General features: G+C 32.6%; 1 protein-coding gene across 15 annotated transcripts in view; it reads left to right on the top strand.

Moving 5' to 3' along the window:
* Nucleotides 1-13,142, top strand: part of Ssbp2 (single stranded DNA binding protein 2) — a 322,386-nt gene that overhangs the window by 269,794 nt on the left and 39,450 nt on the right. For 13 of the 15 annotated variants that reach the window (XM_046428015.2, XM_046428005.2, XM_046427987.2 and 10 more), the window contains 3 exons: nt 4,242-4,308; nt 5,028-5,098; nt 11,071-11,162. In XM_046428015.2, the coding sequence (XP_046283971.1) occupies nt 4,242-4,308; nt 5,028-5,098; nt 11,071-11,162 (230 nt within the window). The remainder of the gene's footprint in view (nt 1-4,241; nt 4,309-5,027; nt 5,099-11,070; nt 11,163-13,142) is intronic. The other 2 variants (XM_046428021.2, XM_046427996.2) reach the window with 1 other exon arrangement.

Genomic DNA, 13,142 nt, shown 5'->3' with positions numbered 1-13,142 from the left:
GGTATAGCAATACCAGACTTCAAACTATATAACAGAGCAATAGTAACAAAAACAGCATGGTACTGGTACCAAAACAGGCGGGTGGACCAATGGTACAGAATAGAGGACACAGAAACCAATCCACAAAACTACAACTATCTTATATTTGATAAAGGGGCTAAAAGCATGCAATGGAGGAAGGATAGCATCTTCAACAAATGGTGCTGGGAAAACTGGAAATCCATATGCAACAAAATGAAACTGAATCCCTTTCTCTCACCATGCACAAAAGTGAACTCAAAATGGATCAAGGAGCTTGATATCAAATCAGAGACGCGCCGTCTGATAGAAGAAAAAGTTGGCTACGATCTACAGTCGGTGGGGTCAGGCTCCAAATTCCTCAAAGGACACCCATAGCACAAAAGTTAATAACTAGAATCAACAAATGGGACTTACTCAAACTAAAAAGTTTTTTCTCAGCAAAAGAAACAATAAGAGAGGTAAATAGGGAGCCTACACCCTGGGAACAAATCTTTACTCCTCACACTTCAGATAGAGCCCTAATATCCAGAGTATACAAAGAACTCAAAAAATTAGACAATAAGAGAACAAACAACCCAATCAACAAATGGGCCAAGGACCTGAACAGACACTTCTCAGAGGAGGACATACAGTCAATCAACAAGTACATGAAAAAATGCTCAACATCTCTAGCTGTCAGAGAAATGCAAATCAAAACCACCCTAAGATACCATCTCACTCCAGTAAGATTGGCAGCCATTATGAAGTCAAACAACAACAAGTGCTGGCGAGGATGTGGGGAAAAGGGTACACTTGTACATTGCTGGTGGGACTGCAGATTGGTGCAGCCAATTTGGAAAGCAGTATGGAGATTTCTTGGAAAGCTGGGAATGGAGCCACCATTTGACCCAGCTATTCCCCTTCTTGGTCTATTCCCTAAAGACCTAAAAAGAGCATGCTACAGGGACACTGCTACATCGATGTTCATAGCAGCACAGTTCACAATAGCAAGACTGTGGAACCAACCTAGATGCCCTTCAATAGACGAATGGATAAAAAAAATGTGGCATTTATACACAATGGAGTATTACTCTGCATTAAAAAATGACAAAATCATAGAATTTACAGGGAAATGGATGGCATTAGAGCAGATTATGCTAAGTGAAGCTAGCCAATCCCTAAAAAACAAATGCCAAATGTCTTCTTTGATATAAGGAGAGTAACTAAGATCAGAGTAGGGACGAAGAGCAGGAGAAGATGATTAACATTTAACAGGGATGAGAGGTGGGAGTGAAAGGGAGAGAGAAGGGAAATTGCATGGTAATGGAAGGTGACCCTCAGGGTTATACAGTGGAGGGGGTAGAGAGAGAGGAGGGGAGGGGAGGGGAGAGGTGGGGAGGCGGGAGGGTGGAGGATGGGAAAGGCAGCGGAGCACAACAGACACTAGTATGGCAATATGTAAATCAATGGATGTGTAACTGATGTGATTCTGCAATCTGTGTATGGGGTGAAGGTGGGAGTTCATAATCCACTTGAATCAAAGTGTGGAATATGATATGTCAAGAAATTTGTAATGTTTTGAACAACCCAAAATAAAAAATTAAAAATAATAAAAAATAAAGAATCAAATCTCCCCTCCCACCCCCACCATACCTCTCCTCATATTGGGGATTGAACCCATGGATACCCTAATACTGAGCTACATACCCAGCTGTTTTGTTTTGTTTTGTTTTGTTTTTAACTTCAAGACAAAATCTTGCTGGAGCTGGCCTCAAACTTGTGATCCTCCAGCGTAAGTCTCCTGAGTTGCTGGAATTACAAACTTGAGTCACCATACCCAGCTAAGAATTAAATATTTTACTTTTGTCTTCATTCTTTGAAGTTAGTTCTATGCTTACAATTGTATCACTAATGATTTCTAAAATTATCTAATCTAAATTTTATTCCTTAAATAATTATTTATCATTCTGTGCTAGTTGGAACAGATAGGGCCCCATGCTTACAGAGGTTATAGTCTGGAGATAATAGAGAAGAAAATAAATAGAGAAGAAAATATGGTGGTATACAAGTTCTGTAAAAGTGAGGTATATCTTCTAAGAACACATTAAAAAAAAAGTCTGTGCCTTCGCTCCATGCTAGGAAATCCAGGAGCTAGAAAGAGGCTATGAAAAGATAGGAAGTGGCCATTGTGGTTATGATGTGATTTGTATTATATACACTGATTAGTAAATAAGAACACATATTGAAAATAATGAAAGCCAGCTTTTCCAGTGTTAGATATTTACAAATGAGAAAGGATGAGGGCTGACAATAATCTTGAGGTATCTGATTTCAACTAGAGATTATGGATTTATTGTATTACTTAATTTATGGCATGCAGATGTGCCATATACATACACACAAATAGAGATAAAAATTAGTTATAGATGTACATGAGTATGCATATGTTTGTACCTGTACACATACTTAGATTTTCAAACTCATTGTTTATTGAGAGGGTCTAAAAGTGGTGTGTCCGATTAATAAGAATACTCTGATAATCCAGATATTGATGCCTAATGGCTGTCTGAAATACAGGTATGTGTGTATGTGTGTGGGGGTGCATGCATGTGAACACTATACACACATGTAGATGGATGGATGGATAGACATACAGCAGACAGGAACAAACAGAAAGGGATAATGAGAAAAAGGGTGGAAATAAGACAAATGTGATGAAATATTGACAACTGGGGAACTGGGTCAAATTATATGGTGATTTTATGTACTGTTCAGTCAATTTTTCGTAAGTTTGAAATTTTAAACACACACACAATATATATGGAGGACTAAACCCTCAGGCTGGGGCTGTAGTAGACAATTTGTTAGAAAGTGATCCCAACGCTGAGATCTAAAAGATGTCAACACTGGCCACTTTGAGCATTCTGAGGAAAGATTTTTAAGTTTGATTTGTATTTTGTCTTGTTTTTCTTTCCTTTTTTTTTTTAAAATGGTGCATTTGTCTTTGTTCTAATGGTTGGCATTTGGATATTATTGATGAAAACATGAATAGGAGAAAAGGAAATTTGTACAGGTGAAGATTAGAATGTGAATGTGCCAGTGACAAAAAATTAGCCTAGAGAAGTAAGCAAGGAAAAGCTCATAATTGGAACTCTATAATAGATATATATTGGGTGTGCTTGTAAACAAAAAATTAAAAGAATTATGAAAGTGGATTAAGAAATTACTATTCTTTACTGCATCGCAAATGATAACAATTAAGGAAACAGTTCTTATCTGGTTCTATAAGTTTATCAATGTTAAATCTCTCTGAAATATTTGAATATTTAACTAAATAAGATTTTCTAATTTTAAGTTAAATTAGCAAATCTTTATAGAAGTTCTCATTATGATGTGTGGATACTCATAGCATCAGCAAATTTAAATCTCTAGTAGGTAGATTCACTTCTACATGCAGCTCAGACAACTGTTAGAAACTTGTGTTTAGTATGTATCCCAGCATAAAGCAAACCTTATCTATTTTGTATTCCAGCGTAAAACAATCCTTATTAATCTTAATCTTTTTCAGTTCTAGTTTCCTTTTCCTGTCTAACCAAATTGTTTGAACTTAATAGGAATATTTTTCTTAATCATTTCTTAGGTCAAATGTGACTAAAATAAAAAATACATTGGTCTGTTGGCATTTTAGTCCTGTTTCTATTGAAACAACAAATAAGTAAAATATTCTGTAAAAATAACTTACTGTTTTTAAAATATATATATTTTTATATAGATGGACACAATACCTTTATTTTGTTTAGTTTTTTTATGTGGTTCCGGGGATCAAACCCAGTGCCTCACCCATGCTAGGCAAGCACTCTACCACTGAGCCACAACCCCAGCCCCCAAAATAACTTACTTGGAAGCTAAATTAGTTATTTCAGTAACTTTAGCAAATTAAATTTTAGAAAAATCATTATACTTCTGAGGAAGAAATAGGATGGCTTTTGTGTAGACTTTTGTTTTCCCCAAAATGCTTATTTTGTTTGCCACAAAATTGGGCAAAGGAGAATCTTTTTAGAGCCAAGAACTTATATTAAGTATATAGAACTATGAAATTTACAGATTACTGTGAAATATAAAAATTTTGAGAAATACTTAAATGCATTATGTAGTTATAGGAATTAAATAATAAATATTAAAAGCACTTATTTACAAATGCTTACAATATTTAATTTTTATTTTGTTTACCAAATTGCTAGGCACTTGGAGGTGTCCCAGGAAGTCAGCCATTACTCCCCAGTGGAATGGACCCAACGCGACAACAAGGTGACTAATGTAGAAATGAAAATGAACCAAAGAGAAATTCTTTATTGTTAATGAAATTTTTATTTATTAAGCCTTCCATAATTTTACCAGTTGTAATTTCAAGTAATATGGCTGAATGATTTATGTTTTCAACTAGTTATGTACAATAGAAAGGGTGGTAATAATAAAAAACAGAATACATAAATGTCCAAAATTCTGTATTTTAATTAATAACTTCTAAAATACTTTACACAATTTCTAACAAGTAGGAAGCTAAATTATTATATCATTTATGATTTCCTCTGCCTTTTTCAGATAGAGAAGTTAATCCACCTGAAAGATGGCAGAAGCAAAGAGGATGCTAAGTAATGACTTCATTGGTTTAACATTCCCAATAATCAGGTCCTTCCATAGAGATGTTGAAAGATATTTAAATATCTACAGATATTTAAAGCTCAGTTGTACTATTTTTAGAAAGAGGAACAAATGCTAGGAAAGAAGCATTTCTTTCTACTCGACCTAGAGTAGGAAGAAATTTTCAAGCAGGAGATTAAGGGGGAATGTGAATAGGTGGTAGTTAGAGGTAAAATAGTGACCATAGAAACTGACCACAGAAACCAAAATAAGAGGTCATCAGACACTTGGTAAATAAGATACAGATACACCTAGAGGGAAGGAGGCTAGCTTCCAGTTTAGCACTCGTGACCATTACATTTCTAATATCTTCATACTTTTTTTAGGACATCCAAATATGGGTGGGCCAATGCAGAGAATGACTCCTCCAAGAGGAATGGTGCCCTTAGGACCACAGGTAAACAATCAGTGCAGAAAAACTCAATGCAGAGCTTTTTTGCCTTTATCTTATATAACAGACTCTTATTTGCTAGTTTTTAGTGTATGCATTAAATTATGATATACTTTGGGGCTGGGAGTATAGGATAGAGCATGCATTAGACTCTAACTTCAATCCTCAGCACATGTACACACACAAAAGTCTTCATATACATAGTTGTCAGGCTCTTGAGGATATAATATTTGTAATATTTCAAAATTGATATAACACTAGACAATATTTTAACAAGGTGCTATCATGTGTGTCTTTAGTTTACTCAGGAAAATATACTGCATAGAAATATATTATAGTCTTTATTACAAAAAGATAACTAGTACCCTTTTGCTTAGCATGATAAGGAAATAGTTGAGTTATATAAAGCCCAGTTAATTTAATATATTGAATGGAATAAATGTAAAATATAAAACCTTTTAAAGAAGGTAATTAACAATTTATTATACACAATCATATTTCTTCATTACATTAGAAAACTATTTAGAAACAAACATTATAGTGTGTATTATTAAACAAGGATAATACTTTGGTATATATCAGATGTTACTTGACTGCTCTACCAAAACTTGCCTAAAGAACACACTGAGGTTGAACCTGTCCTAACTGTGGGTAATGTGTTCAGCAGATTTCATGATATTGGTTATTAGAGCTGAAACACCCTTGTTTTGTCCTGGAAATTTTTCTTGTGGAAGAAATTAATTTTATGATTTTGTATTTTAAGGAAACTAACTGACAATTCAGACTTTCAAATGTGTATCTCATGGGTCAGAAGTTAGCACATCATAAAGCTAGCTTTTGCAGGTTTTATAAATGACAGTTTTGGAAATTTGCTTCATTGATTCTATTTTTAAAGAATTAAATTGAGTCAAAGAATTAAGAGCCCAAAACCCAGATAATGTGACTAAGACCTAGGAGTTCCTAAACAACAATAATATAAACTATATTAAAACACAAGGCTCATAAAACCGTATTTCTCAGAGATGCCATATTACATGGAGGGGAAAAAAACTCATTCTGTAAATGTATGTGGTAGCCCCCAAACCAGAAGAAACCAATTTCATCTAGGTCAGTTCTTACCTAAGTATTTTCTTAAGATTTTATAAAACTTTCATTTAGATGTTTAAATTGCTTATTCCTATTTCTACTTATATTAGAAATGATGATTTATGTTAACCTGTCATTGTTAGGCTACTAACAGCAGTTAGAATTTATAAGAACTATAGGATACTTCATTGACTAAAGGTACCTTTAGTCTTTAAAACTGTACCAACCAATGTGTCTATACAGAACATAAGGGATCTTTTCCAAAAGATTTTTTTAATTGATTTATTGAAAATAAGCATCATAAACTTCTTGCCTTTAATATAGTTGTCATACTTCATTCTGTCCACGTATTTTTCAGCTAGCTGCTCTTCAAGCTTTTGGCATTCTCAGACTATTATTAGTATTAGTTTTTCATATTCTAAAAATTATAATTTAAAATGAGTCACTTTTGCAGTGTTTGAAGAGGTGTACAAGTGATATGTAAGCTTGATCTCATTTGAAAATGCAGATATAAAAAGCTTATTGGTCTCTATGCTTTATGTTATAAACAGCTATATGTTTTATGTTATAAGTAAATTGCAACAGATAATAAAATCCCATTTCTGGTGAGTAATCTTCTTATTGATGAGTTTTAATAACTAAGTTTATTATGTAAATTTGAATACTTTCTTTGCATCTTTAAAATCTAAGACAACAGTTTATTTCTCCCATTTGGATTAGTAGTATCCTTGCTACCTATTTGTGTATGAGAGTAATAAAGTAGTTTGGTATTAGTGTACCTCAGAAACCAGAAATTTCTACAGTGGCTTTTTTCAAAAATCTTTATTTATTTAAAACCTTTATTTGTTTATTTACTTTTATGTGGTGCTGAGGATCGAACGCAATGCCTCACACATGCTAGGCAAGTGCTATACCACTGAGCCACAACCCAGCCCCTCTTACAATGACTTTTTAAAATCATGTAAAAGAGTTAAAGGAAGTCACTTTTATAACCAGACATTTATTTTTTTAAATATCAGAGACTTAAATAAAAACTTGAGTCACGTTCATATGAATGCCACAAAAAGAAAAAAGTCAAATCATTTGGAATGGGAGGAATCTTATAAAATATTTACCTTCATAACAATTGCCATGTAAATTATGCACATTACAGACTGTGAAATTTTGTGATGTTAGGTGTGTTTCTTGAATGATAAGGTGAAAATAACTTTAACAGCAGATGTCATATAGATGACTCCCAAGAACAGAATGTCTGCCTTTATTTAGTTGTATTATAGAAACAGTCTCTGGCACTTTGCCTCTAACTTTATCACAAACAAAAATCACCTATTTTTCATAAATATTATTTCCATAATTTTAGAGCAATCTGATAAAGGAGGACAATAGTTATTTATTAGAACAATTGAAGTCCTAAGCAAAGAAATATATATATGTATAGTCTAGTGATTCTTGAATAATGCTGATTGCACACACAGAACATGGTAAGTGTGTAATAAACATTTTTTTCATGGATGAAGAAATAACAGTGTGTCCCAAATTCAGGCATGTTTTCCCTATTCCTCAATGTATTTTAGATCTAAGTGTAGTAACAGTACATGATTGTTAAATTGGTATTAATATCCTTTTGATAAAAAAAGCAAGATTATTTATTTAATGAAGAAAAACATCTTTCCTAGAACTATATTGCATTTTTCTACTTGATTTTTTAATAAGATATACCTAGCTAACTGCATTTTTAAGCTCAGCAAGTGTCATATGATTAAATAGAAAAAAATCACCAAAATTGCCCATCTATGTTTAGTTCCTCTAGAAATCTGAAGTATAAATAAGTTAATTCAAGGAAGGATTGCAAACTAGATGGAGAGATAGTGAGATGAAAGTATATGATAGGCTGTCACATAAGAAGAGAGTAAACTGGTTCTGTATTTTCAAATCTATCATAGTTGGTAGCATTCAACTCCATACAGGGAAAAACTTCCTGGAAATTAAACTGTCCAATCATGGAAAGACTTTTTATAAACTTTCTAATCAGAGTCTGAACAGCCATTTTGTCAGGAACATTGCATTGGAAGAGGGATTAAACAGATGGAATTGTATAGTTGCCATCAGCTTTAAAATTCAGTGATTCTAAATTAGCTCTTCCCATTCTGTCTTTGTTGATACCACTTGGAAAGCCAGTTGTTAGTCTTCCTTTTCTTCTTAATTTCTTTTTGTTTTATATTATTCACAAAATAAAAAATATTTTATAAATCTACCAGTGTGTACTATATTGAATGATTTCTTACACATTTCCTGTGACAATTCAGTTTAATTAATTTTTTGAAGGCCTTCTATGTGTCAGACATCATACTTAAGCATTGAGTATACAAAGATGAGTAAAACAGATACTCTGCCTTCAGGTTATTTATATCTAGCAGGATATGTAGATACATCTAGAAAAACTATTACATAATAGACAAAGGTTAAAAGAGAAATGTACATACTCTTTATGTAATAATTCAAGAAGTCACACATAAACAAGCTAGTAATTCTGTTGAGTTAAGGATTCATGGCAAGCTGATGAAAAGAAGGCTCCTTTATAAGTTTTATTAGCATTCATAAGAACAGCTACAATTTTTGAGTACCAAGTTCTGTGTTGCTTTTAATTCATCAAGCATTATGATATGTACTTTATATTTCATTTATTTCTATAAAATCTATAAGGATAATAATATTATCACTTTGCAGATAAGGAAATTAAGGATGGGAAATCGTTGGGAGAATACTTGGCCTAATTTCACACATAAAAGATGGGCAGAGGACATTGACCTGTGGCAGGAGATTTAAAGAAGTGTGTGTGGCTTTTTTTTTCCCCAGAGCTATAAGGAAGTTTTTTTTTTTAATATAAAATAAAACAGATCCCTGGAGACCAAAAAATAAGGGAACGCATTTCTTGTAAAACATTTCTAGTTTACTTTACTATTTATATTTTGTTCCAGTGACTAGTTTTTTGTTTGTTTGTTTGTTTTCTCAGAAAGCTCTTGCTAATACTGCTGCTGCCATCACTGTGTTTGCTCCACAGGTTAAGGGAAATAGCTATCCTTTTAACCAGTGACTCAAATGCAGATTGAAACCATCCCACTATCCCATAGCCCACAAATTGAAATGTTTAAATAAGATTTCCTTGAAGTACAATCTAATACAAATAAGAATAGTATGCAATTAAGTAATTTAATTTATTAAGTATGTCTTTCCTGCTGAAGTTATGGACCTTCTCTCATTGATTTATTTCCTTGTCATCTTAGCACCTTCTAAGTAAAAAAATCAAGGAAAATGAGAACACGAGTATAGAAATGTATGTTCTAAATTTTCAAGAAATCCAGTAGGCTGGAGAATATGGTTAGGAATAGGGAATGAAAATGAAAATTACAGGAAATGAAGGCGGAAAGATAGGCTGAACTCTGAATAACTATATAGCCATGCTGAGAGGTTTAGACCTATTTGATAGGTAATCTGGGTCATCATAGCTTTTCAGTGACATGAATTTAATACTGAGTTTTAGAAAGATAATTCTTGAGGGAATGTCAAATAGATTGGGAAAGGAAGAAAATAAATCAGAGAAACTGATTAAGATAGTGCAATAGTTTCAGTACATGACAAAGATTACTGATAGCTCTTGAGATAGTAATTTTTTTCCTATTTCATAGGAAAAAAATTGAATCAGTAAACTTTGGTTACTAACTAAATATGGGAATTGAGTGAAAAAAAGCAATATCAGAGTGCTCCTGAAAACTCTTAGCTTAGACAGTTGTGTGGAACATTACACCACAGAATAAAGGAAGGCAATGTAAAGAACTTTGTCATCAGAAAGTAAAAATGAGTTTACTTTTAGATATGTTAAGCATGAGGTAGTAGTATCCACAGGTAAACAGCCTTTATGAAGTTCAACATTTGGATTATCTAGGAGCCTAGCAAGATATAATGATAAAATACAAAGATTTGGAATTCCTAATACATAAAAAGTTGATGAACAAATGATAGCAGATAAGATTACCCATAAATGTATGTTTATTGAAGAAAATACTGTAGCTAGAATTTGGCGAAAAGCAACATGTAAAGAGTTAGCAAAATAAAAAGAGCCAGCAGAAGAAATTGAAAAATATTACTCCAAAGAATAGGAGGAATAAGTATAGTACTATCAGAAAGCCAACTGTGAAAGTCATTGATAGTATCAAAATATAATAACATGACAATGATAAAATTAACTTTTTGGTCCCTGTGGCAGCTAAACTAAGCTAATATGATACACGTGTTAAAACAGTACAATGGGTTCATATTTAAATCCATGTAATAGGTATTAAATAAAGTTTATTGAGTCATATAATTCATGCATATATATTTTGAGTAAAGTTTTCTGTGTTTTGTATATTTGTAAATATTAGTGCATTTCCATGTTAAATATGTTGTTCTGTGAACAAAAATTTACATTCAACTTCCTTGAGTTGAGTTTTTCTGATTTTTTTTTCAGACTTTATGTAATTGTTTTGGGTCTGACAATTTCAAACCTGTTGAATAAATATTTTCTTTAAGAACAGAATGTTGAATTTATGAAAGGTTTTATTTGAAAAAGCTCACCAAGGTAGAGATAGTAGGAAATTAATAAAGTTTGAGCATTGTAATTGCAACCATACCCTAATCACTTAATATGCTCCAATGATCTTCCATATTCATATAGTTTTTAAAAGACACAAACCAAAGTAATTGTTAAACTAGAAGCAAAAATACAAGAGTGGACTCTACAAAGAATGAATTACACAGGCCTTATCCAATCAGAAGTTATATAGAGAAATCATTAACCTGCTCTCCTTTCTTTCCCCCCTCCTCTTTGGTTTTGTTTTTTTGTTTTGTGGTAGTCTGACCCTTGGTTATCATTACAGAACTATGGAGGTGCAATGAGACCCCCACTGAATGCTTTAGGTGGTCCCGGAATGCCTGGAATGAACATGTAAGCAAAATGCTATACTTTTGTATTTAGCAAAGTATTCTGTTTTTCTGTCTTCTAACTTGACACTGGTTTCTAAAGCAATTTGAGCACTTCAGTCTTGGTGTAGGACCAAAATGAAGTAAACATGATCTGCAGTGTGCTTCAGTTTTCACAACATAATCTCTTTTATTTTTCCTTGCCTTGAAACTATTAGTTTTTACCCCCCTCTATTTTTAGATGCCATAAATAACAACCTTTAGCCTGTTTCTTTTTGCAGTTTCCTTGTAGAATCTATACAAAAGTATAAAGAGATGCCAACACTAGGACTATGACTTTACAAAAGTAGATAACTGAATATCGCTTACCTCATTTTAATGATAGTGATTACTAAGAGTGAAGTTTTTAAATTTTACAAATATTTATGTGTCTTTACTTTTGCTTTGTTGGGACTACTCTAAGCACAAGAAGCATTTCCTGTGGTAATATTTTCTATATTAAAGAACTTTCCAGGGCACAGAATGAATTTTCTTTTGAAAAATCAAGATGCACTTCAGTAGAGAGTACACTAAAGTTCTTTTTTTTTTTTAACTTGAAAGACTTTTCTAACCAAATAAAGGAATATATTTCTGACAGTCAAATGTAATGCAGTTTGTTATTTAATTTTCATTTATTTTTCATTGTCCACCTTGCACCCAAAGTCCTATATACATCATGCACTTACTAGTGACTTTCTTTAATTCATCAATGGATTAATTCCATGATGTGGCCTAAATAAAGTGTTTAAATTAGAAATAATTGGAATGTTCTATGTAGTCGATAAGTGTCTCCTCAAATATATTTTCCATCATTCCATGTTTTAGTTACTTCCATATCAAATTGAACAATTTTGCCATAACTTAATGGTATTGGAGATAGATAGACTGTGAAACATGCACTTTTGATGTATGTAGAGTTCTTTTATGATTTTGCTAAAACTGAAAATAGATTAATAGGTGGATACTACCCAGACTTAAAATTAACAGAACAGGGTGCAGGGAGGAGGTCATATTTTCCCATCATATCTTTTCACTTTTAAAATAAAAATGAATAGATAGGAAGTCTGACTCTTCTTGAGTTTCTTAAAGACTTTTATTAATGATCACTCCGAAAGGGAGTGAATGATATTTGTGATTATCTCAAAAGCTTAAACAAAAAAATGGAGAAATATATAAAAGTTGCCTGAGATTCTCAATTTAAAATGCAATAGATTTTAAGGAGTATTATTTTGAATACTCTTATCAACCCTGAATTATCTAATATTATTTTGTACACTGCCAACTTTAGTTTAACCTGTTTTGGATAGTAAGAGAAAAAATTTCATGTGACCATTAAGATACTCTAATAGCTGCTTAAGATTATCTAGTTCCTTTCACACAGATATATTTAAGTATATACTTTAGAGTGGTACATTTAAGTGCCTAGACTATCAGGTCTAAATATATGGATAGGACTTTAATTTTATAATTTATGTTGATATTTGGGTTTGGGTTTCTTATTTAAGTATTCTAGATACTTTAAAATATTTTCTGTTATGTAGTGTTTTACTATTAATGTAATTTCTAGTTCTTAAAGAATTTCAAATTTTTGGTTGGACATGGTGGTGCATGTCTGTAAACCCAAACTACTCCAAGAGGCCAAGGCAGAAGGATTGCAAGATCAAAGCCAGCCTTTGCAACTTAGGAAACCTTGTTAAAATAAGAATAAAAAGGGCTGAGGATATAGCTCAGTGGTAGAGTGACCCTGGGTTTTGTTCCCCAGTAACACCCCACACACACATACACACACATGTACACACACACAACTTTCTAAGTGTTACAGATTTCAATTTCTATTATTTGTTACTATTTCTTTCCCTTTTTTTAACATTTCTAGTTGTAGATGGACACAATACATTCATTCATTCATTCATTCATTCATTTATATGTGATGCTGAGGATCTGTGTGCTAGGCAAGCACTCTACA

The sequence above is a fragment of the Marmota monax genome, unplaced genomic scaffold, assembly GCF_021218885.2.
Source record: "Marmota monax isolate L192 unplaced genomic scaffold, Marmota_monax_Labrador192_F-V1.1 WCK01_AAM20220418_F8-fsc00018, whole genome shotgun sequence".
NCBI lineage: Eukaryota > Metazoa > Chordata > Mammalia > Rodentia > Sciuridae > Marmota > Marmota monax.
Note: the sequence above shows the minus strand (reverse complement) of the source record. Positions and strands in the feature narration are given on the sequence as shown.